We start from the raw sequence: 27301 nt of genomic DNA, 5'->3' as shown, positions 1-27301 counted from the left end.
TTATGGTTGCTTGCTTTATTTCATAAGATGGCCTAGCAGCATTGTAAAGGTTCCTTTGTCAGAAATAGATTTAATTTATAGGAATTATTACGGATATTAACTCTTAGTTTCAGTTATTAATTTCTGCAGTCTTAGTTGCAGCTATTAATTGCTGCCAGAGGAATTTTTTAAAATTGTATTGAGATGAATTCTCCAAAAATAGATCTACAAAGCAATCCAATTTTCAGGATGAACCTTCTCTTGAAATCTAATTGTGCACTTACTAAAATTACAATTAAGAATACATGTAAAAAGTAAAGAATATTGCATCCTTACAGCAAACTGGACAGATCTGCAAATGAGCATAACTATGTGATCTCAAGCAAAACAAAGCTGCATCTATTTAATTATCTCTTCCAATGTGAACTGAATGATGGGGTAGACACAACTAGACTTTTTCTGCCTTCAATTCACAACAGTGTATTTTGCTCAGCTTTCACACTGTTCACAATTATGGGCGCTCACTGCACGTGCGTTAAGAACCACAACTGCAAAATAGCTCCCAAGTTCTTTTCTTTCTGTAGTACAGAATATAACTTTCTTACAGAATGTAGCTAAAAGCATCCATATTGTAGTGGCAGCCTTTGAGTTTCTTTAAACAGGTCAGATACTCTTCAGGAATTCCTGTGTTTCAAAGAGACATTTGTTCTCTCAGCTGAAAGGTCTGATCCCACAGACATACAGGATTTTACCAGGTCTATTTGGCCAATCATACCAGAATTTGTTTGTTCTTGGTATGCACTTTAGGACAAAAACAAAAAAATACTTTGATCCAAGAATGCTCATTATATTCTGCCATTCTCTTCTTGACCTCCATATATAGAAGTACCTAAGCCTGCCAATGGACCTTTTTTTTTTTTACACCCTTCCATATTTTAAGACAACTTGAGTAGTGTGTAGAATATTGCGCTGATAAGCTAAACTATGCACTCTTGGATAAATAAATGCCTAATGACACCAGTATTAAGAAAAATCAGACCAACAAATATTAACCATTCACCAAACAGCATTAGAATGCAGATTCACGTTTGCCTGGAATAGCCTGCCCTGGTCATCCTTTGAACTTTAAGTTTCCTGAACCAGCCATGTTCAGCCACCAACAGACGTGAAATAAATCATTCATAAGCAACCAGAAGTTTTTACAGTTTCAGCAAATTGTTTGTCCTTCCATAGCCCTTGAGGATATCCAACTGCTTCAACCTGAATATGTGTACTTGAACCATTGAAAATGCATTTTCTCCATGGATAAAAAACTTCTCTTCAATTCTCTTATAAAGCTCTACATAGAATGACTGAATGTACATGGCTGAAAGCCACTGCATGAAGATCAGTAGCTGTGGAGGGAAAAGAATCAAAGTAGCTCTTCCCATACATTCCATCAGTAGGCAGAACTCAACTGTTACTACTCAAAACACCTTCTTACTGGAAAGTTGCTCTAGAGCTTTAGATCACATGATGCAGTTGTGAGCATTAAGAAATTGAAGGGCAAGAGAAAAATTTACATGAAGCCACATTCCATGGAATTCTGTGCATGTGACACATGGTTTTATTTTCTCCTTAGGTATGTGAGGTATTTTCACTGCAGAGAGGAGTGCTTGAACTATGAACTTCCTCAAAAATAGCATTCAGATGCATATAAGCATGGCATCTTTGCATGAAATGCCTCTGTAAAATGAATACTACGTGGAATTAATGAAAGAACTGTCTTGCACAATGGAAACATCAGGAGACAAAATTGAACCTTCTAGCAAATAACCTTAGTAAGGACTGATGAAAAAAGTCTTCTGGGAGACTTGAGATTACAACATCAAGAATCCCCAGAAAGGGTGGCATCTGAAGTAACAGTAATCAGATGATCAGGAGTCCAATACTTGTCCAGTTGAACAGAAAAAAGGCTGGAGGTTGAATGGAAACTACAGTCATATAGGACCAGGTATTTTTAATCTATTAAAAGAACGGTGGGAAAGAGTGAATTCCAAACTTCTTCTACTGCAGGAACATCTTTACTGCACTGAACCAAGTGACACAGCTTATTTCCTAAAGGCTTTAGCAGCTGTATTAAACTGACTCATAACTGTCAGGCGAGAGAAATCCACATAAGAACAGAAGTAATTTTTTCATAATAAAAAAAAAATAGTGAAAACATAATAAAAACCAATTTTAACTCCTTCAGAATAAAAGTATTTTCAGAATTACTATGTAATTTTATCAAAATACTCTTTTTCTTTTTTTTTTTTTAAGAGGTAGGAGGGAATATAAATTACCCCTTAAGTTCTGGGATCACAGGTCACCACTTGCCAATTACTTTTTCTTTTCCTTCCGTATTTCCCATTCTTCAAAAATATGAACAAAGGTAGAATGTAAAGAGAATTATTTTAAATTAAAATATTCTCACTGTAAGATTCCATTTTCTCTTTCTCAGCACTACATTTTAGGTAACATCTGTCTTCAAGCTGTTATTTCTTCTGTGGTTCAGGGTTATGTTCTAAACCATAACACAGATGAACATCACCTGAAACCCCTTGTTTGTTTTGGGGGATTGATGACCTTTCTGAAGGAAGTTTTCTCCTCATCAAAGGTTATGTGGAAATATTAAAGCCTCATGGGGTGGAAACAAATCTAAAGAAGTCTTACTCCCTACCAAGACAAAATTGTCTGATCCTCACAGAAGCCCCATTTGCAGAAAGTTTCCCTGCTTCACTAACACAGGCCATGGAAGATTAATTTACTTCATTATTCTCAAGAATTCCAATTTCTTTCTTCTTCCCCAAAATCAGATACAATGAAAAATTATAAATGGATACTGATGAAAAAAGGTCAGTTTTAGTGCAAGAGTTATAACTATACCAAAGAGCTCTTCTAGGGCAGGGAGCAAAACTTGCTGCCAGAATCTCAGCCTCCTCATGTTCAATAGCACAGCAAGCAAATCTTCCCACCTTACAACAAGAAGTAAACAAGGGGGAAAAAAAATAAAGTAATAAACTGACTAGTATTTTTCATTTCTCCGAAATGAATTTTAAGAACAGCAAGCCCAACAAAAGTACATTTTATCTGATGTTTAGAGCAGTAGGGAAATAAAACCCAGAGGCTGCAGGCTTAACTGTTTGGTATTTGGCAGAAACAGGTGTCATTTCAGTCAGAACAATGAGGATTCACAAACCAAAAACAACACACACACACACACACACACACACACACTTCCAAGGTCACATATTACTTTGCTTTTAAAGTCATCTAAAGCAGAGGCAAGGAAGGGGAAGTACCAGTAAAGATGAGAACAGTTGCTAAACCCTTACTACTAAGAAGTCCACCAGATCAGGCTGAACTTTTTCCTACCATCATTACTGAGAATATCTGTTAAGGTAAATACAATAGGAGTAGATATGGAATTTGAATTCACATTTTTAATTTGAGTTGAGGAAATGTGAAAATAATCCTTTATCTGAGGGAAGCAATGCTGCTTTAGGAGCGTACGTACTGCTTTGTTCCTCTCATAAAAATACAACTGGAAGCAGTTCGCCTCTTTTAATTTTGTCAACTGCTATATTAGATGTATTATTTGAAGGAAACTCATATAAAAATAAATTTACATGTTTGAAATGTAGTGTTCTTGAAGTACTAGTAGTTTTCAATTTATAATTTTAGAAAATAAAACTCCCTTGTAAGGATGGCAATTTTTTTCATGGAAAAACAGAGGATAAAGTACTTTTGAGATACAAAAATATTTAAAGACTAGAATCTGCAATGCAAGGACTGGCCAACCATTTTTATATTATGTGCAAGCTTATTAGTTGGTCTTAATTGTCTATGTACAAAGTGATGAAAAATACTAGAGAAAGTTGTAATCATACCAAAAGTTCTAATCATCTTAAGAGCAGCCTTTCAGAATTCTGGTTTTGTTTTAGATAGCGAAATGTAGTGTTTTAGTTTTGAATATTTAGCATTTAAAGAACAGCTGACATCATCCTCAACAGAATTACCTGAACCTAATTGCTCTAAAAGCATAAATACACCAGATTTATACAAATACTCAGGCATACAGTGGGGAAAACAAAAAAAAACCTTTCGATCAAGTGATCCAGTGAAAGTCAGCAGAATTTCAACACCTAACATGGATAGATTGTGTTACGCTAATAAAAAAATTCAGTAATTATGGTGCAGTTAACAACCTTTTTATGAGTCTGTCTTCCTGAATCACCAAAATAAACAACTCCTACTTGGAGAAAATCACACTGTTGCAATTTACAGGCAAGACTTAATCCTTCTGTTCCCAACTTCTTCATCAGTGGTCGAAGTGAAAATTAGTCTTTTGCAAGAAAGCAAATAATATAGTAATACAACTCAACCTTTTCTTCTGTCCTTAAGCTGCTCCACTGCAATGTACTGTAAAACAAAGTGAAGATGATTTGCATCCACCACATTAGGTGTTGTGTTATGTTATGGTAGTAATGCACACACAAAATCTCTCAGCTACAAATATTCTGTTTGCTTACCATTGTCACTTACTCCATTTTCCTATTTTAGCCTCGTATTTCATGTTTATCATATCATTCTCACACCTAGATTTAGGTCTATAAAACATTTTAATGTACTCTGAAAACTTAACACAAAAAATTCTAAGATTAGTTGACAACTAATTAGCACAACAGATTCTTAATTAGAAGGCCTGTATATTGCCGCAGTTGAAGTAGATGAGTTATACAGTAAGATAAAATGCACCTAATTCACAGTGCTTTTTCTACCATATGGTTTCTCTCTAGTCGTCCCACTCCTTTTCATGACATTTAGATATGTTGGTATGTTTAATCTCATTTATTACTACTTCTAGAAGACAATTGTTACATTAGTATGAAGACTTTGGAGACAGAGAAAGCTACATTTTCAAAAATTTCTACAGCATTAGAATTGTTACTATTCAATGAGTTCAAAGACTTCTTTGTTCAGGTCCTTCTGTTAAGGTAAAATGTACCAATATCTCCTCTGCTTTTCCCAAGCTGCAAGCACGTAAGGTGAAGATTTTGCCCCCAAGCCCCAATGCTCACAGGAAACTGTCTCTGAGGTCGTAAGAACGTATGCTTGTTTAGTCATGTAGCAGCTTATGCCACGTACCCACGTTTCCAAAATATCAAACTAGCTAAAAAATACCAGTTAACTAAAGAAAAATCAAATTCAGATCTGATGTGGGGGAGGGGGGGAAGACAACTAAGCAGTTGCATCTAACAAGTAATGGTAAGTATCAATTTGAGGCAGTGGCTCCCCTCTTTTTTTGTTATTGAATTCCCAATTCTAGTTCCTCGCAGGACTGCCAGCTATCCACTTCTGGTCTGCTTCTAAATTACCTCAGCATGTTCACAGAAGAACTTTTTCTTCTGTTGGCTTTTTATCTCTCTCCAGTCTTTTGACCATTCCCTGTTTCCTCCCTCACCAGAATATTATATGACACTTCCAGCATTGCAACCTACTAGTGGTCCCATGTGCCAGAAAACATTCCAACAGGAACAAAATGATGGTCTGGCAATACTTGTCTAGGTAGTACCATATATTAGTGCCTTAACAAAATCTGTTGGATGAAGAATAGGAGATAGAATCCACTACAGAAACTTCCTTCATACTTTTATAACAAAAGCACAGTTGAATCCAGAGTTCAGGAGCCACTGAGCAGCTATTGTTTTCTCTGCTCATTTTACCTCCACCTCATCCTATTTCCCTCCAATCTTATGGTTTGTTCACCTCAATTCGAGTGGATCCAGTCTTTGGGAATGAAAACCCATGAGAACTGCAGAAATTGTCATGTTTACTGTAAGAATATCTGCAGGGTCATATTACTGGCATTTAAAAAAGCCAGATTAAGAGAACAAACCTTAATTCATCCCTTCCTGCTTGAGTGGCCTGTACGTCAAAATACCTGAAAACTGCACTGATACAGTAGAACTTATTTTAACTTGCATTACGAATAAACTGCACATGCTGTTTTACAGACAATATATATTTGTAAACTTGCTCATGCAAAATTAGTGTGCACAACAGGGATATTGGTTTTCTAATCCCCACATCTGTAAAAATGACATTTGTGTCTGCTTTTTTTGAACTGTGCCCAAACCACCTTTTTAATATAATAAATCTTACACATAATTCATCTGCCAGCCAAACCAATTTATGAAGCTGAAACAAAAAAGAATAAAAAGTTATACAAAAAACATGGTGCACCTGGACATTTGATTCCCACCTCCCCCCCTTTTTTGTTTACAAGTAGAAAGAGTGAACAAAAGAAAAAAAAAATCATGGTCACAAAATTTTGACATTTTAATCCTAAACATTACAGGGCAAATGGATGTTGGAACCTATTTCCATACACCATGCATCAACTTTTTAATTCCCAAATGTGGCCAAATCCACTAAAACAAAGAGTGGTTAACAAATTCTGGATTATGGAAATACATTTCTGGAAATGCTAGAAAAGCAATTATGGGAAAAGCCAACTGTCTCCATAAAGGTAAATAAAGTGGAACAATGTGTAATTAGATGCTTTTTCTGTTTCTTACTTATAACCTGTCAATTCAGTGCATTATATGGTTCAACATAATGGTCCCCATTTTGGACAAACATCTAACTAGTGTCCATTGATTCCAAGTTAGTGGATGATGAATCTTTTTGGATACTTTCAAAGATGGCTGCCAGCTCAGGGTTAGAGCTTATCTGTGACTGAAATTCACTCATTAATGGACTCTTCTCTGCTTCTGGAATGGTTAAAAGCGCTGCTACAGCCCTCATAGCAGATCGTTTTAGTTCATCTTGCTTTTCAAACTCCTGTTTCACCGAGTTTGCCTTTACCTAGGGAAAAAAAAATATGTTTGAAACTTTACTTAAACCTCTGCCTATACCCACCTTAAAAAAAATGTATGTTACAAAAATTTATTTCCCTCCATACTACCACTTTGCACAGCTTTCAAAATGACCTAAGCTCTTAAAAAAACAAACAAAAAATACCCCTAAACATCTTTCTAGCAGAACTGTTTACAAACAGACTGAAGCTTCAATACTGCAAGGTAAGCAGAAAAAGGCTGTAAACTAACAAGCCAGTCACCAAATGAAAGCAACTGTAGCAGCCAACCTTTACCTAGTAAGGTCAGTAAATGACATTAAAGTGCCATTATCACATTATTCACAGATTCCAGAGAATAGACTTATTCAAAAGTTGACCTCAGAGTAACTGCTTAACCTTCTGTTACAATTTTCAAATATGTTTTAGTGACACAAACATAAATTATTATTAAAGGCAGTCAATTTTCTTGATATGAAATACAGACGATTACAGCAATGGAAAAGCAAGAATTAAATGACTGTCACAGCACACAGGTAGATCAAGACGAGCAGAACGGAAGGAGACTAACTGTGCCAAGATCCAATAATCTTGTAATATAAATGAAGAGGCAGGATAAACAATAAAAACCCAACAAAAACAGAGCTACTTTACACTGCCTTCATCACCCAAATGCTTGTCTGAAACAACATAACCATCAGATGTCAGAAAAACTCCCAGTCTTCCAGTTCCACTATTTATAATGACATGAGATTTACATGTTGCCCAAGTGGCAGCTAAATTCTTGGAACAAAAGAAAGGACATCCAAGAAAAAGAGAATCTTTAAAAAGAAGCTAACAAAGCTACCCCTCAATTTGTAATTTAAATACATTTAAAACACGTATAAAGGCACACTTATTTATATTATCCTGCCTACTCCAGCTTATCAATCATAACTCAGAAAATGCTGCAACAGTACTGAAGTATTCTTTAAACACAAGTTCGTTTGTATTTCTATAAGACAACACAAAGTAATTAAATGAATTTAAGTACCTTAGTTGTACACGTGGCACGCAAAGGTTCAACAAGCCTATCCAATCTCTGCAGCACCGCACTTGGACAAAGGGTAGACAGTCTCACCAGCATTAAAAAGGTCAGCATCTAGGTTGAGGAAAGAAAACAATACAACTATTAGTCATGCCTAGCACATATGTGGAGATATATTTCCTACAATGCTGTGTAACCTTTCAAACAGTCACACTTTAATGAAAATGGTAAATGTAGTGAACTACTTAAGCATATGAATTAATTTTTTTACCATGTCAGTTTATTCACTATTTAAAATATTTTGACATAGTCACTGCTTTCACAGAGAAAAATGACAGCTAACCTTAATATCATAGTGATCCTTCAGGCCATCTTCAACATGGTTTAAGAATTCAAATATATCTAGTCTATCCAAACAGCTATCCAATAGAGTATACATGCACTCAAAAGCCGCTTTCCTTATGTCCAAGCCATCATCAACTGTATGTTTAAATGGTCCCATTTCCACCTGTCAGCAAACAGAAACACCAAAGTTAAGTAACACATTTAAAAAAAAAAAAAAATCTATCTACTTACATATATTTAGCACTGTTTTTCTTAGTTAACATACCTCTCTGATTAATTCCTTTCTGACTTTTGTTTCATTGTAAAGATGAGGAAGCACAGTATCTAAGAGGTCCCTTATCAAAGATGGTTTATTGTGGGCAGCTGAGTTAAACGTCACCAGGGCTACTCTCCTGACATTGAGATCTGGGTCCTCCAACGTTTTCAGAAAATCACCTGCAATCATACAGAAATAAATAACCTATGAGGATCCTTTTAATCTGCAACTTTAAAAATATCTTTGCTTATCTTTAACCTTTCAAAAAAGACATATTTAGTGCAGGAGTTATTCTAATGTAACAGACACCCGCTATTTCAGCATGATTACACAAATAAAACTACACTCATAGGAAAAGCATTAATTTAATTGATATACAGTACTTTGTATAATGAAACAGCAGTTTTATTATGGTCATCAAAACAAATGGCCATCACAATGGTATTTCAACTTGTTTTCTAAAGATACAGTACGTACATTAATGAAAATTATAATTAACCTTTGCTTTTATCCATTAAATTTTCTCAGAATATGCATTAGAAAACCAATCTCACTTCTGCAATTCATGAATTTGAGAACACCTCTCATGGAAACTATCAACACACTGATTTTTAAACCCATAAAATGGCATATACTGAGAATATCTAAATTACCATAAAATAAGGCTACTCAGTATATATTAGCAGAGCAACACCTTCTCATCCCACTCTACCCTCAGGCATTTTTAAATTAGATTTTCTATACTTCTATAATACAGCCTTGTTAAAATAAACAGCTGCATGAATATATCCTATTTTTCCCTCAATGTTTGTGAAGTTTTACTAGCTAACTCCATGAGGAGTGAAATTTTTCAAAGGAGAAAATCAACAAGGTGTAAACAAGGAAGTGACTTCTAGACACACAAAATAAACTGGGGTATCAAAACTCAATATGACTAAGACTTTTTAAGTGCTAGATACCAATAGGTTTTCGACTGAATAATCAATGAATATTTGCAGAAACCAAAGGCACAAGGCAGCTTCAGTGGGGGTAGAAAAAACCTAAAGCATAAGCAATTCTTGAATGTATTATTAAAAAAAAAAAGCTTAGTGATGAAAATAACACATAGGAATTGACTTCATTTAACCATAAATAGAAACCTTATGCTTTTGAAGTTAAATCTTTTCCCTCCCTGTTAGGCTTAGCAATATAGATAATTTTTTATCTATCTTTAAACTTGTAATTAATCAAGTATAAAACATTCACCACAGCATATTAAACAAATCTTTGTTATACAAATGAAAAAAGTTCAAAAAGCCACAGCATTGCAAGGCTCTTTATCATACTGATGTTATACTGAAAGCTCTGATTACCTTATCCCTGTAAAAATATACACAATTCCAAATGCTTTCAGATCACTAGCATTACAAAATCATAATGACCTATATTTACAATTCAAAACCTGGTAACACTCTGAATTCACACATGCGTATTTTAAGTGACCGAATGTCAAATACTTCCAAGACCACACGTCTGGGTAAAGATAGTACACTCTACTACATCAAACTGATTTAATTTGTCAAAAACATGGGAAAGAAAATCAGATTTTGGGTTCTATCTCCTGAAAGTCCTAGCTTTTTGTATTGCCCATCACAGCTTCAATATACAGAATTTTTAATCATATATTTTTTACTGCTCAGAATTCAAACAAACTAGTATTAATAGAAATCACTGGCTATTACAGAAACATCTTGTAACGCTTCCAACAGTTATTATTAGCAGCTAATCCTAGTATCTGCAAAATATTTACTTCTGATAAAACAAAGAACAAATTTTAAATGTAATTCTACTGCCTGGAAACAAAAAAGTTGTCAGTAAAAAGCTGTCAGAACTTACCTATGCAGTTCTTCAAGAGTGGGTCTATGGGTTGTGGATGATCAGAAATAGTGAATTTAACAGCAGTAACCACTGAACTTCGAGCGTATGAGGACCCTAATACAAAACGGAAGCGTGAATACACAAGACTAAAACAGAACAACTACAGAATCTAAATCATGCTCAGGGCCATTTATTCTTTTTAGATTTATAATACTCTTAAGAGCACCAAACAAGAAATGTTATTGATCACTAGTAATGCAATATGTAACTCAAGTAAACCTGTGGAGAAAACATTTCAAAGATGGGAAAAACACCATAACCTACAATAAGCATGTAATGTTATCTGCTACAGAAAATTTGAGTAATAAGCCTATCAGAACAGTTTATGTATGATCATACGTCAGCCTAGAAAAAAAACACCTCTCCCCTTAAAAGTAGAAGCACGTGAAGCATACGTGAATGCAGTTCTTGATACAAAACTGATTCATGAATTATGCACAATGATCCATCCTAATCCTTAAAAATTTCAGAATCCCTATCTGAAAAATAGGAATACACCAAATAATTTACACCAAAAGGTCAACATGTTGCAAATTGGTTGTCCCTTTTTCATTCATGCTCCTTCTCCTTTAAGTTTGTAGATCTTTCTTAAACATAATATTGTTAATTGAAACACCACAGTCTGAAAGCAGAACACAGAAGTAATTCTTTTTTATGTATGACTAGCAACTTCTAGTAAAAACTGAACCACCTAAGTTTCCATTGTTGAGTGGGGAGGAGCAAAACTTGAAGAGTTATCACAAAATTTAAGCACATCATTTGCAAAACTAGTTCAATTTATTGATAGACAACACAAAGCCATTTGCCTTAAAGCCCCAATATGTACATGCATTACTACTACTCACCTGATGCCAAGTATCCCTTGAGTCGTGGAAGCAGAGTCTCTGGGTCTATTAATGTAAGCTTGCCCAAGCATTCAGCAACAACATTCCTTGTGCCCTCTTCTGCACATTCACAGTGTTTCAGGAGTAAGGCCCAGATGTTCTCAACATATGGTTTGAGACCAATCACTGACGCAGAGCTAATTATTTCTTTCAAGGAATGAAGAAGAAGGTATTGCCTCTTAGGCTGACTAGTTATTTCTTGTAGGACAAACGGCAGATACTCAGGAAGATTGCCAACACTAATGCTGCCTAAGGCGTAAGATGCTGCCGATTTTACTTCTTCACTGGGAGAAGAGAATGCTTCTAGTATTACAGACTTCAGCTCAATTTGTCCACTTAAGTCAATGTGATGCCCAACTTCCCCAAGAGAAAGCAAAGCCAAAAGACGAATGGAATCTGTGGACCTTGAGTTCTTAACATCTTGAATGAACTGACCTACAACAGCTGGTCCTTCCTTAGGGCAGGCTCGAGTAAGGGCAGCAACACATTTGGCAATGGAATAGTAAGACTGCTTGTGAGTAAGTGCTGTGCTCTGTGAGTACACTGGACCCGTTAACATGCGCAGTAAATCCATATAGCCTAAATTATTTGTACCAGTCACAACCAAAGCTTGGAAAAATTCTAGCATGGCACTAAGTGCTCCACCCTGAAGTAGAGGTGATCTTACCAGCCCAATAAGTTCATTGAGAATGGAGCCACTGATCTTTGACAGGGAGGAAGGATATACTTTAGCCAGTGTTGTTAGAAAACTGATGGCCATCTGTGATACGTGCATATCACTTTCACTAATCAGAGGTGGAAGCTCGTCCAGGACAGCGTCAATCATGGCAGCTGTCAAGCTGTCACTGTAATTCTTAATTAAAATATCTAGAGCAGAAAGAGTGCCCAGTTTCAAAGCTCGCTGGTTCTTTCTCAAAAAAGAAGCAAGAATAGGAACTCCTTCCCCAAGGATTGGCCTCAAATCTATCTTCAAAGGAGAACCAGCAATTAATGTCATGGCCTTCACTGTAGTTAACCGAGTGATCTCATTCTTCAGTCTCTCTAGAAAGATCTGAAGTGTACTAGGCAGGTCTGTGCCTAGGCTGTCACCAAGGCTACAAATTATTTGACCCATGCAAGATATTGCCCTTTCTTTGACCTCCTGATCAATGTCAGCAGCCTTTAATCTCTTGATTGTACAAGTAAACAAATCTTTGATGTAAGGAGTAGCATCAAAGGAAGTAGGCTGATCTAATGGACGAATAACCTTCACAAGTTGTTGGGTAACCAAAAGTGCCTCTGATGTTATCTTGTAAAATGGGTCTCCAACACAAGCTACAACCGGAGGTACCAGTGCTTGAACATGAGGATGAAAGACTTGGGGAGAATGATTGCAGAGGATCACATACAAACAGGACAAAGCATCTATCTTCAGATTAGAAGAACTTGATTTGTCATTCAGTGAAAAAATTATTCCTGGAAGAAAAACAAAAAATATATTTTTAGGGTAGGCATTTATAGTCTCCTAAAACACTTCAAAATTTCCAAAGGCAAGCAGCTATCCCAACCCTCCTTAAATGCTTCCAAGTCCCTTTCGGCAATTTAATTCAATCAATTAGTTTTTAAGTTTCCTCTGCCAGAGGATATGGGCAATTTGATGGTTTGTGATGTATTTTCTTAATTATAAAGAAATTCTGAATGTTTAACATTTCCAACCTTACTTTTCATCGTTACTTCAAACTTCAACATTTTAAGTTTCAAAAGCTAAAAGATGGACAAGATTTTGCTCTTTTGGGATGAAAAAGAAGGCAGCTTGATCTTGCAATTAAGAAGAAAATCAACTCTTTTTTTGATACAGTAGGGAAAAAACATCAATCTTGGAGACAAGCCTTGTTTTCAAGAATATTGGAAATATGTCACTAAAATATGAATATGAATTCATATAGTAGTTGGTTATTTTGCCATTTTCTTTAAATAGAAGCACCACTTCAAGGCTTTTGCAAAAAGCAGTCAGGACTTGAATATTCTGACGTTTCAAAATTTCACATCCAATTTAATAAATATTTAAATTACTAACATGTTTCTCATACCTGGTACAAGTACAGGAACATGCTGTGTTAGGGCTCCAGGTAACACATTTACTAGTTCAGTCAGCATGTTAAAGCAACACTGACGAGTCTTCACACTTTTCTCCTTCATCTGTTTGTGCAAGGCTTTAACTATGTTGGGGACCTGTAATCATCACACATGTGTTAATTGATTCAATAGCTGGCGTTTCTTCCATTGTTGATTACTAGGGAGGATACAAAGAAATATGTGCATCCTACCCCTCTGATTTCTCTACAGAACTAGAGAAGTTATAAAAACATGAGGAAATAAAGAGTCAAAGTAATTGCTTGTAAAAGGTGATTTACATTAATAAAACTGTAGAGAGTAACAACTGAAAAGCCACCCAAATAATTCATTTAGAAAAAGTTTTTCAGCGTTATCTTTTTTATTCTGCAAATAAAATATATTGTAGCAAATCAAGTTTTATCTTGATCATTAGAGCTTATGTCTGCACACAGAATGCACAAAGTAACTATTTTGCTTTGGTAATTTGGTTGAATGACACAGGACATGCAACTTTCACAGGTGATGGTAAACAACTGAAATCAAATAAGGACATTTGCATGAGTCACTAATTTCAGTTTCCAAGACTGCTGAACTGTTCTGGGCCAGTTTTCCTCTCTATGTTAATACTACAGGAATAAACTATAACCCGAACATGGAGAAAGCATGATAAGGCACATGTAATGAACTATCCTCATGAACATAGTGCAACTTCAGTATGTCTTCTCAAAGATAACAAAAATCTTGACAAATAACCTGACTCTGAAGCATTGTCAAAGGTGTCTCTCCTTGTTCCATTGCATCAGGATCACAAAGCCAACTTTGCACAGGTCGAGTTTGTTTTAAAAGAGAAAGATATGCATGAAAAACATCTGCTTTGACATTCTCTTCACGTTCTTTGAATCTGGCTATTAAAGCAGGAGATACAGTTTTGTAGAATTCTGGAAGCATTTCATGTCGTGTGCTAACCACAGCATCCAGACATTTAGCAGCTGCACGCCTCACTTTCCAGCTCATGTCATCATCATCACTATATTCATCATCGCTCCCTTAAAAAAATAAATTATGCATAAGTTCAAGTCTAGACAAGCAAAGCACCAAGTTTCATTTTAAACAATTAAAAAAGAAGACAGTTGGGTTCTTTGCGTAAGACACGTGAAGAAATAGGTTCAGAAGTATGTTAAAAGCCATACATATAAGAAGCCTTCTAAACGGCCTAAGTTGTAATTCTTTGCCAGTTTCTTCACGCTGGTCTTACACATGTACCAATTTAAACTGCAAATACGACAAGGAGGTTCCCATCATATTTATAGCCTGACTGATGATTTAAAGCATATTCCTCTTTATTTGTGACAAAAACTACAATGCAACAATGAATACTAGCTGATCAAGATTCAGCAAATTATTGTTTGCTTCTTTCTTTTCATACACTGCCCCCAAAAATAACAACAAAAAAATAAATAATACAGACTTCTCCGGTGTAAAAGCAACAACTATGCAGCTCATTCTTTCCTTAAATAACGAGAATGTTATGCTCTCAGTTTAGATTACTTGTGTGTCCAAGTTTTCATAAAACTTACATATGGCAATGTTTTGCCACCGTATTAACAATAGATATGTTACACCTTTCAGTCTAAAACAATTTTTTATCCTACAGAAGAACACTAGGCAATTTTCAATCTACTCTGATTTTATGCATTAGGTAACAATATTATATTATAGTGGAAAGTAGTGAAAAGCCTTTCCCGTGCTGTATATGTATTTTCAATTCATGAACTGATGTTCTTCTCACTTTAGTTATATCATGCTATCCTCTTCTGCCTTTTTCCACCTTTCAAGTGTTTTAAAGTATTTATCTTGTATTTTGCGTTCACCCTTGGAATTACTGATCTCGAGCAACAATATCCTATACTTTTATTTCAGGAGGTAAGTTCATAAAGTATGTTTAAAAGAGGTACAAAAATTGAACATGAAAGAATACAAGTCACTCAAATGCTGGTACTTAGTAGCAATACCACCTATACCAATTTTCTCAGGTACACGATCACAAGCTCACCCTCACCCCCAAACCGACAAGAGAATATACCTTGATCATCATCATCACCACCATCTGCATCCATAGCATTTTCATCTTCATCCTCATCATCATAATTGTAATTAGGATCATACGTAAGATATTTAAGACAAATGTTTATAATAGTAGATACATGGGGATAAACTTCTTTAGGACACCTGCGCAACACAAAGTACAATCAGTGTGAAATTACTTTGAGGAACTAAAATATTCCTAAAAGACTTCATACCACATACCGTACTTTGGAGACACTGGTCAACACAACTAACATCAATGCACCCATCTGAATTACAGCAATTCCGAGAGGACAATGCTACTGTGTAACAGGATCTGCTAGATGGGAAGGTTGCAAAGGACTAAGATATGCCTCTGGATACTCATTTTTTTGTCACCGTAATTAGACACAAATATACTCCCCACCTCCTGTTTGCACCAGTAACAATGGCACAGTAGAAAGTTTATAAAGTACAGATGTAACACACTGTTTAACAGTTAAGTTACAAGGTAGAGTTATAGGAACAATTCCAGCTCAAAGCTTGCAAAAATATTTTCTGTGAATGAGATTGTCTTTTGATAGCTTACAATCCAATGGCACACTATTAGATTTGAAAGCCTGAAATAGGTACCCATGACTTACCTCCTAACAAAAGATTCAAAGGCTTGAATGCAATACTCTCGCAGTTCATCATCATCTACATTACAAAACTTTACAACCAAAGGAATTATTTTCTCAAGATATTCACCTGGTAAGAGAAAAAAAGATCAGCTAAGTAATTACTCTCCCCTAAAAACTTTAAAGTAAAAGATAATTTATAAATTTTTCTTACCTATTCTATGACCTGCTTGCCTACTGATAGCAGCAATACACTGTATATAGGTCCTAGTTGTTGACATGGAATCATTTTTAGACAGCTCTGTCAACAGATGTTCAATGAGGTCAACAAAAACCATATTGCCACAACTCATAACCAGGTGACCAAGAGCAATGATGGTTCTTTTCCTCACAGCAAGTCTTGGGCTGGTCAGCTGGGGGAGCAGACAGGTCAGAATTGAAGGATGGAAGTTAACAAGCAGTCCTCCTTGCCTTAAAACAGACAAAACACAAACTCAAACCAATTGAATCTAGATAACTTTGTTCATATACTGTACAACAATCTTTAAATATTCCCCAAATATCACAAAGATTCCAATTAATTATTTAAATTTAAGTCTTAGGAACTTTTTAAAAGAAGAAATTAGTTTAAAATATAAATAGATAAATATAAAAATAGACATTAAAATAAGCTTAAAATTACAGTGCTTAGAAGATTAAATAATAACGGAATCATTCTATAAATCAATTATCTTCAATACACTCATTTTTTTCCTACATTAAGTTTCACCTGTACCTTACCACATTATTTCGTATAACTTCAACAAATTTAATTTTACATTTGGAAGACTTAAGTTCAAGCTTTAAGGAGTATTTATCAGCATTCACCAGCACATTAAACGAGGGATGTTTACCTGCTCAGCATATCAGCCATGATATCCAGTGCCTCCAGTTGAACAGACACATCTTCCTGCTTGGCTATAGCACTCGTGAGACGCCCTGTGATCTTTTTGCAAACATTAGCTGCTAATGCAGAACCTGAAAGTACAACAAAACCTCAGCATTTTCATAATATTAAAAGAATTGAGTTTTTAACATCAGAGATCATGTTTGTGACTAGGGAAAGCAACGTAATCTCAGCATAAAGAAGCTTTTCCCTCCCAACAAAACAAGCCTGCACAGTCAGTTTGTTTGTTAATGTCATGTGTGCTCTGCATTAGACTATTTATGTACAAACATACATATTCTTGTCCCAAAAGGCATATACAACAGAAAGGACACTGCTTTTGGTAGGGCAAGCAATGGAAAGTGAAGGCCAAGACAAGTCTAGAGCAATAAATGAAAGCACTATAGGTAAAAATGGAGAAATACATTATATGGTAAGGAGAACCATAGAAGAGCCACCTCTAAATAGCTGTATAATGAAAAAGCAAAATAAAATTATTTTGCACAAGAAGCTTCTTAAGTAGTAAGTGCCTGAAATACTGCTGAAACATTTGAGAAAGGGGGGAAAAATGGTATACCCAAAGTATTTTAAAATACAAGAAAAAATGTCTTTACAACAACTCTATAGTTCCCCCTTCCTCAAACTGTCTAATGTTGTTTCAAGTAATTATGAGAAGGAACTCACGTCATGGTAACAACACAGTTAGCATTCATCTTCACATGCATGAAATTTTTTTAGTCACACTTTGAGAATCTCAATGTGAAATTAATACCATTCCAACCTACGTTAAGTCTGGTTTATATGTATTATGGTTAATTCTTAACTAAAACTAAAACATAACAATTGGACAGTCAAATGTCTTACCACAAAGGCTAAGAAAAAAGGCAACAATCTATGTTTGAGTTGAGAGAAAGAAATAACATGTTTATTTTTATGTTAGGAATCTTAATTATATTGAAATATTTTTCTGCATTTTTGTTTGAGCTTCACCTCCACCCAAAAATGTCCTTTCATTTTGTGTAGGCAAACAAAAGTGTAAAAGCTTAAAGCAATTTACTTAAAATTAGTTCCTTATGTAAAGTTTATGCATCTCACTACTGCTTGATAAAATCCAGATTTACATGTCAACTTTCAAAAGGGATATTAAAATCAGAGTTCTTTTTTTAAGAGACCTCAGTCTCTAAAAATGTCATTTCCAAAGCCTTTTTAATCACTTCGCTATTCTCATTCCTATTCTACACTGATATCTGAAAAGCACTTGAATAAAAAGTAATGCCATTAAGTGATGAGCTGTTCAACATTAATATCTCTTTTGAAGGAAAGACTGCCTTCATTTAAACCTGCAGGTAAGCATTTCAGTAATTCACAAGGTACTTTCCAAAACACTTCCCAGAAACTGAGACAAGAAATCAGATGGTTAGAGAAAAACACCCAAGTTATAATCAATTTTAAAATGTACTATCAATCAAAAAGCAAGATGAGATTTAGCTATTACTACAGCCCAGAAACACTCCAACAGGCAATTATTAAAATAGAAGTTTTTAACTCAACTTGTTATACCAAAGTTCATATACTCTAAGTTTGTTTTCCACATTAATTCAAACCTTCAGTAAAAAAAAAAAAAAGTGTTTAAACTTTCAGAGTAAAATCTAGCAATACAGTCAGAGAAGAAGAAACTAAAAGGATATTTGTGCCATACATTTTTCCCCTAACAGAAATTAGTTCCAGTGCTAAATGAACTGAATCCTCTTCACTAAAAAACCAGGCTTATGTATTTTTTTTGCATTAGTAAATTACATAACCAGATAAAGCCTTGAGTACAAAATGCCTTACCACTGGAAGCTGGGGGGAGTTCTCCAATCACAGTTTTAAGACCGATGCTTGAAATGTCACGTAACTGTTCTTTGTCTGAGAGCATGTTTGTACAGAGAGTATCTACAATGGTCTCCACTTGATACTCCTTCACTTTACTCACCAAAGGTCCAAGGCTGTATAAAGAGAAGAAAGGTTTTAAATCTACAACCCTAAATAAAACATCTCATTTTATTTCAGTATTTTGCATTCAAGTCACAAACTTAAGGTTGGGTTTGGTAACAATACAAAGCAGAATTTTAAAATCTGAAAACCTCCAGTTGGTTGGGTTGATAATCCATCTCCATAAATCTAGTAACAAAATGTTCATTTAGTACCTGGTTTTTATCTGGTGCTGGAAATGGTTTTTGCATGACTTTACTGCTTCGGTCTCAAAACGAGAATCCCTCTTACTTCTCATTTAATGACAAGATTACCTAGGCAGAGCCTTCAGTTCACCTGCTTGACCATCAGTTCTTGCTTAGTTGCTTACTTCACAGACAAGTAAGCAACATTCTTAATTACTGCATCTTTATTCTCTACAACACTTGGATTCAATCTGATACATACTGAGACTCCTATTCCTGAGAGTGCCTTCTTATTAGAATGCAAACACTAAAATAAAAAAGTGACTTGGCATATCCTCCTTCACACAGATTACAAGCACCACATACATGCAGCACAATTACACTTCCTCTGTCCTCTGAACTGTGAATTTTTAGTTATTCCATTTTGAGAATTGCAATGATTTTGTATTCCTTTGTCAAATGCTCTCAATTTGTTCAAAATACTAAAACTTCAGATGTCCTAGTAAAGTCTAGTCCGTTGCTAAGAACTATAGCATTCTTCAGCACCTTTCTAGCCCTATCACCAAATTCCAGCATCTCTCCATTCTTAATGTTCTGTTCCAAAAGGAGTTATAAAAAAATCCCAAGCCTTTTATTGCCTCTGTCCTCCCATTCACCTGCTAAAAACCTCTGTAACAACTCCAAGAACTTACTCTTTTTCCTACTACCCTTCCAACTTCTCACTGAAAATTTGCTTATCTAATTTCTCCCTATTTTAAAACACCTGCCTTTAGCCAAAGTATCTGAGAAATTACCAAATTATCAAAATTTTAAAACTGTTCAGCTACAAGCTAGTTTGATACACAAGGGAAATATTTATCCCTCCTCCCCAAAACCAGTCTTCTAAAGCACTTTCCAAAAACAAAACAAGCTCAAGACACTTGAAAAAATGTGGGAGGAGAACTTCCAATTTCATACATTTGATTGTACAATGTAATAATGGAGTTGACAGGTCATGATACAGAACTAAACCCTGATTAACAAATATCAGTATGCAGGACTAGTAAAATTAATAAATTCAATACATCTTATTCTAATTGTACCAGATTACTGGAAAGAAACTATCTGGATTCAGAGTACTTCCTTTCAGACCCTAGTGGTTATAGTGGAGGGAAAAAACTCTTCGGTTTTATTTCATAAGATTTTGAAAATTAGTCTGAATTAAGAGCAAATTTCATAATAAAAAAGTGCAGGCATTAAGTAAAGTGTACAAAACTAGAGGAGGGAGGAATGATCTATAGGCAAACAGAAATTCTGCCCAAGCTAGTAGGATCCTAAGCTCTCAGTGAAGGCTATTATTCCAACAGTAGATAGTTCAAAATCCAAATTAAGTTATGCCACTCAGTCAAAACCTTACTTTATGCTTAGTACTTAAATTATCTAATTCCTACAATACTGTAACAGAAAAACACACAAGTGTATTAAGACAGAAAAATCACTTGAGTCTTTATCAAATGGAGAGTTCCTTTCTTAATTTATATGTAATGAGAGACACGCACAAAATCCAAGATGACACTGAAACGTTTTTGGTTGGTTGGTTTGTTTTACTTGAAATGGCTCCAGAGCTTTAAGTCTAACTCTCCAAGAACACAGCTGGGCCCTGATTTCACTACTAGCTAATAAAACTGTCAGCCAGGCAGTCGTCAGGGAACATACACGTCACAGATCACTATTCAGAAGGAAAGGCTCAAGGCTGTGGCATTCAGCCTAAAGGCAGTGAAGTTAGTTCAGGAGCTTAGTACTGTACTTATCATGACTACAGTTCTCATCCCACACACTTACTGCCTTGCTGGTACTGTTGAGGAAAAGGCAAACCCCTGCAGTACTTTGACAAGGATGTGCCGCTTAATTCCAAAGCGCTGTTAACAAGTAAATGTTACATTGTATCAATTTAAACTATTGACCTATAACTGCATTGCATTATCTCACCATATTTAATGTGACTTGTCACCTTGGACCATACTGAATTAACTTTTGAATGTATAGTCAAACCTAACAATAACTTCGTTCATTTTAGTCAATTTGACAATCCCCACATCTGGTCAGAGCAAGTTCCATTTGAGAGTTCATGGGGGAAAATAGGAATGGTTTGGTCAAACATAACTTAGGAGCACCTACAGGGTAAATCCAAGACCACATGATCCAAGTTCCTCTGAAACTCAGTTTTCTCATCAGTCTCAGAGCATCAAACTTTCCATTCATCCTGCTACAAAGGTTCCCAAACACACTCTGAGCTCTCCAAACCTTCCACACTTCTTGCTTCACAAGTCCTCTCAGTCATTCCAAAGTCATCCCTCAGCACCATACAGCTCACACCACAGGAAAACTGTAGGCCCTCAAAAAACAATGCTGCACCAAATCTGATTATCTGTATTCTCCACTCCTGAAAAAAAAAGAGGAGTGTTCTGACAGTTCAAACTAAACTATTAGAGCTATTAGAGCTATTGCAGGGAGTAGGACCGGAAGACTAGGCTCAGATCCAGAAGACTTCAAATCAGTAATTCCAGATGGATTTAAAAGGGCCAAGATCTATGATCTTCACTCTTGGATAGCTAGCAGTCATGGCTCTATGCAGTAGGACAAATCCAAAACTCATCTTCCATTCCAAAACCTGTTGTATGTACCTCGCTGCTGTTACCCTTCTTTCCCAAGTCCAAGAATTCACAGTGGCAAGAGCTAATTTTTACTGAAAAATGGCCAGCAGAAGCAAAAGGCAACAAGCAAAACATGCAGACAGAGGAGGACACGGACAAGCAAGCCTCTGTATTCAAGCACTATGCATGACTTACAGTATGATAGTAACCAGAGTAAGGTTCAAAGTTTTGGCATGGTCTGTCACCACGTCAGGCAAACTTAAGGAACTTCTCTTCCAATGGCCATTCTCATAACACCTTATGCCCATGAACTCAGAACACTATTTGCACTTGAGGCACAGCATGTAGATTAACACCCAGGAATATGCAATCCCCAAAGCAATCACACCTAGCACTCTTCATGCCTTCCTTCACAAACTGTAACCTGCTTGGTTTCTTTCTTTCCTCACCCACCCTACCTGTGTGGTAACACCTGTTGGAAATACTGGCAATGTGTGTGTGGGGCCAGGGAGAGGGGAAGAAAGTTGCAAAGGCAAAACATATCGACCAAAACCGTGATCTGAAATATCACTTACAATTAACTCAGTTTGTTAATGCACAAAACTTCGAACTAATTTGACATTAGTCAAACTAGGCCATAGGCATATGTAATTGACACATTATGATCACACCAATGCCACAAACTAAGGAAGTTTGCAATTTAGTCATTTTGCAGAGTATTTTATGGAGATGTAGAGATAACTTTAAAATAAAAACACAAGAACAACTTTGGGTCAACACTACTAGAAGATATAGCATATGGGTAATCTCAAGAGGACTGTTAATTGAGATACTGACTGGTAGCTAATCAAAGGCATAAAAAGAAGCCCTTTAAGTGCACAGAGATGAAGATGTAATGGAATGTTTTCTCACTTGCTTCTGCAGAACCTGCAGAAATGAACACCTCTGAGAGAGCACCCTTCATTAAAAGCAGTCAAACCTCAGGCCCTAACCAGACACTGCCCTTTAATTTAGGAAAAGGGCACTGTACTGGATTCTTCAGATTCCATTAAACCATCTCCACTGCTACTAAACCCCTGAGAGTAGGGGTTCAGAGGACCATATCCACAGTCCAATCTGGTCATTTTACAGCTTTTATAATGTTAAATTAATAATGCAATGTTATTAAAATAAAGGCTTTTTCCCTCCAACAGATAAACTCCTGATAAACCTGTACACGAGCATTTGCGAACACACAGATTATTACCAGGAATTACCTCTGAGATACAATTACATCAAGCCATCCCTGACTGCAGTTGAAACGTTTTCTCCAGTTGCTCAAAAAGCTCACAGTTTTCTCCTCATCTTGATTTCACTCTTCAGCCAAGCTTTCCCATCTCAGTGATTCATTGACACATCTATATTTACAGCTTCTCTTCAAATACACACCACTGTCAGTCAGTGGCTACTCACAGTGCTGTTGCACTCGTCTAACCTTGGAGCATAGTAAACTGTTTTGCAAGCAGCGCAAGCATAAATCAACTAGAATAGAAACCAAAACAATTCCAAGCTACAATGACTGTCCACAACCAGAGAAATTCCCTGGGCATTTCAGTCAACACACTACAGTATACAAGGTTAGAATCTGTAGAAACCATTTCTCATCCGTAACGCTGTCTGCTCCAATAGAAGTACTGCAAATAAAAGCACTAGGAAAGATGAACAAGCACATGTACAATTATGGAAGCAAATTCAAATAAATCTGAGTAACAATATCCTTTCAAAAATATTCAAAACCTGCAGAGTAGCAATACTAAAGGTTTGCTTTTGATCAGTATGGAGTTTGCTATCTGGTTGGTGAAATTCCAGGTGGCAATGTCATCCCTCCTCCCATGGCCAGAAAGGTCACGTCTTCTGTTTTTGCAGTTTACAATTGCTTGTGCAACTCTACAAAAATACAACTTCCACATCCTAGAGACGTGCAGTTGACACTATCTTTTTATACATTGACTCTGATAGACCAGAAGCTGGTCACTACCAAAAAACTCTTGGTTCATAAGTGAAAGCATCGCAAGTTATAGTAAGGACTTATTTTAAACCTGAACTGCTGAACAACTACTAAATATTTTGGATTTAAAGAAGTTTATTCTTCAAATGTAACCTATGAGTAAAATAATGACAGACAAGGTCAGTCAATTAGATTCATCTCACTTAAGTACAGAAAGCATTTTTTGCTAATGTTTTAAAGATGACCAAGCCACTTAAATGACAACCAGACAAACACAAATTACAGTTTCTAGAAAGTGTTAAACTGTGTTTTTCCTGAGTCAGCACCTTCAGTCCTATTTACTTAACCTATTAGTTAAATCAAGCAGACACACCAATTGTGAAGTAAATTTTAAAAACGGATTGCCTCAAGCTTTTCTGGCCTTCAAAATCAGTAGATACCACTTACAGATCTATTATTAGTCCTAGATTACAAACTAAGCTTATCAGAAGTTGAAAATAAACTATAACCTTTTTTTATAAAATCAATCCTGACTACCAAGTTTTTGCACTTGAAGGCTGTTTTGGATATTGTTTTAAGTGCTCTTTGATCTTTTCATTTTCACTAACCAATAACCTGTGTCCAGTTTCTCTCAGTCAAAAGCTCATTCAGTTGCCTATGGAAATAAACAATAACACGTTATCTCCTTTAAGTTGCATACATTTGAAAATAAAGGTGCTTATAGTGTAGCTCCTTATCTGGAAGACTGACACCAACTCAATCAATTATAGACTCAAGCTGGCATATTTTAATAGCTATCAAATAAGCCCATTTATTTACAGGGAGGAGTTAAAATTCACAAATAAAAAAAAAAAAAAAAAGAAAACCAAAACATTATTCAAATCAGCAGTATAGTATGATGTGCTGTAGTGTATTATCCCAGCATTCAAAATGCTTTGAAGCTGCTGAACTGGATGAGCCACACAACAGCCAATACATGCATCATCCTGTTCACACTAATGACTCAAGAATCACAGCGTCAGGTAGAGTTACTTATATACATCACTGCCCAGAGAAGTCACACTGGTAAATGCAGAGAAATTACAGTATCACAAGGGAGGAATGACTGAAAGTATTTTAATTCCCCCACGGATAGATACATGAGTGCATCTGGGTTCTTACAGGTTTCAGGAAATGTTTCACAGTGTGAATCAAGAAAGATTTCTATGCGTAGGTTTAAGTGGCAGAACAGCAAACCACAGAAAATTGCTCAAAAAGAGAAGCAGTTCATCTTTAAACTGCAATACTGAACATATGAAACAATTAAGGTGAAATTCAGGCCAACAGAACATTACCAGCACTATCATCAATGAAGAACAAGTCCACTCAACACAATACCTATGTTCAGACAAACTACACTGCTTGACTAATCCAGATGCACATAATCCTAAAAAAAATCTACCGGCAGTAAAATGACTACTGCTGTAAGATGTACACAACACCGTGCTGTAAGAACGTGCAATAGCATTTTCTATAGTAGCTAACTGTAAAACAGCCTATGACTACCAGATGAAGCAAAAACCATTCCTGCAGAAAAAATGTAGACAACATGAACAGATTTAAAATTTTACATATAATTCACAAAAACAACATAAACAACCTGCAGTTACTGGTGTAGGTTGCATCTACGGTCTGCAAGAGAAGTTTGACAAATAAAACCCCTTTCTCTTTTGTAAGGACAAAGATTAGAACAGACTGACTTTTACTTCAAGAGCACTAAGGCATTACTTTTCATTTTTATTCAGAAACGAACTGGACAATCATCTTGCAAGATAGCTACCCAAATATCCACAAACTCAAAAACTCACTTCTGCTAAAAGAACAACATGTTTTATCCTGCCTCAAATCAGTTTAATATAACTGAAAAGATCAGGAACAAAATCATTAGTGTGCTTTGTATAGATAAGAAAAAACAAGTTCATCAGCATTTTAACCAATAGAGCCCTCCCTACTCAAGCAGTGGAAAAGGTAAAACCAGGAACACTCCTTACTTGTTGCTCCTCTTGCCTAAAAATAAAGTTTTATGGTTGCTCTGAGTTGTTTTAAATCTGCTGTGTTCAGTGACCTCAAGAATCAAACCTTGGAAGAGTGATGCCTACCTCCTCTGCCATTCAGAGCATTTACATTCATCTACCTGTAAAGGAAGCTCCCCCAACAAGCTGCAAAACTTTTCTCCCTTCCTCAAGAAAAATCTATCTTGAATACAGATTCAAAGGTACATAGAGTTGTCTTAAATCCTTTTTCTATAAGAGAGAGAATCTATTCTTTAATGGGTCATCAAGTACCAGTCTGATGAAAGTTACCGCTGATAGTCTCTAAAGTTTGCCATAGAATTTAAACTGTGTTTAGATCTCTCTTAGTTTATGCTTTCCTCAGTTGAAAGTGCCAGAAAATCAGTAACAGAAATACACAAGAATACAAAATATTTAAAATCAAAAGTCAAAAAAAATAGCTGGCTGAACATAACTTCCCAATGAATCAGGCTGTAGTAGATGGAAGACTTTCAATCAGCTTGAACTGTCTCAAAATAACAACAGTTTAATAGTGTTCATCCCCTCCCATCCTTCACCCTCACTAATGTTTCTATCAAAGCTCATCTGATTGTAGCAGAGCACTAAGCCAGAAGAAAACTAATTCCCCAAACCAGTCTATAACAAAACTAGATGAGAAGCAGTGCAAGAAAAAGGACAAGGAGGACAAGAACAGCAGAGTAGCATTAGCTCAGACTGGTTTACAACTGTCATGAACAATACTGTGAGTATAAGCTGCCTTAAGACAGTTGTGGGGTTTTTTTTTTATCCAAAGCACATCTGCACGTGATTGGGATGCAAAAACCAAAAAAAATTGATAAGTTCCACAATGTATACCTTCCTTAACATTATTTGGATTCCTTGAAAACACTCCAAACTTGAAAGAGATCCTGCCACATTAATTAAATCAAAAAATTTTATCAGTATATCAAAGTAAACTTTAAAAATTGAAGAACTGTTAATAAAATTGGACATGTGCACACACACAGGCCTCTCTTTTCTCATCCTCTTCTGTTTGCAATCTTTCTTTAATGTTTCAATAAGTATTACTTGTACTTTAGACCCTAAATTCTAACACTGCCATTAAAGATTGTGATATATAAACTGTGTCTATGTGCATTAATCTAAACGTCGTGATAACTATAGGATGTACATTGAAAATGACTACTGCATGTGTGCTGTAACGAAACTTTTCCACAAAATGCTATTTCACACAAAGACAATTCTAAGCCTGAGCCAAGTTTCATAATAATATACTCTTCTAATTGAGTACAAGCAATCTGTTTCAAAGTCAAGGAACTTAAGCTGTACCATATGGAATTTAAGACTTTTGAGAAGTTTGAATTAAAAAGAAACATGGTATTTTGTGTTGTTTGTTAAAAAAAGGAGTGGGAGAACACACATTTTAACAACACTGCAACCCTGGTGAGAGTAGTAAAAAAGTAGTGACAATTATATTGCT

The 27301-nt window shown here is 35.8% G+C and overlaps 1 protein-coding gene across 1 annotated transcript in view; it reads right to left on the bottom strand.

Annotated features, from left to right (window-relative positions):
• Positions 1–443: 443 nt before the first annotated feature.
• The window catches only part of CAND1 (cullin associated and neddylation dissociated 1), a 32723-nt gene continuing 5865 nt past the window's right edge, over positions 444–27301 (bottom strand). Inside the window, exons 3-15 of the mRNA XM_050325331.1 lie at positions 18825–18979; positions 16960–17083; positions 16281–16537; positions 16091–16196; positions 15466–15611; positions 14136–14428; positions 13358–13499; positions 11250–12743; positions 10363–10458; positions 8497–8666; positions 8230–8394; positions 7893–8000; positions 444–6870 (exon numbers count right to left, since the gene is read on the bottom strand). Of these exons, the coding sequence (XP_050181288.1) occupies positions 6646–6870; positions 7893–8000; positions 8230–8394; positions 8497–8666; positions 10363–10458; positions 11250–12743; positions 13358–13499; positions 14136–14428; positions 15466–15611; positions 16091–16196; positions 16281–16537; positions 16960–17083; positions 18825–18979 (3481 nt within the window). The 3' untranslated portion in view covers positions 444–6645. The remainder of the gene's footprint in view (positions 6871–7892; positions 8001–8229; positions 8395–8496; positions 8667–10362; positions 10459–11249; positions 12744–13357; positions 13500–14135; positions 14429–15465; positions 15612–16090; positions 16197–16280; positions 16538–16959; positions 17084–18824; positions 18980–27301) is intronic.

This window comes from Myiozetetes cayanensis, unplaced genomic scaffold (genome assembly GCF_022539395.1).
Source record: "Myiozetetes cayanensis isolate MyiCay16 unplaced genomic scaffold, myiCay2020 scf3, whole genome shotgun sequence".
NCBI classification, from domain to species: domain Eukaryota; kingdom Metazoa; phylum Chordata; class Aves; order Passeriformes; family Tyrannidae; genus Myiozetetes; species Myiozetetes cayanensis.
This window is presented reverse-complemented; position numbering and strand designations above follow the sequence as displayed.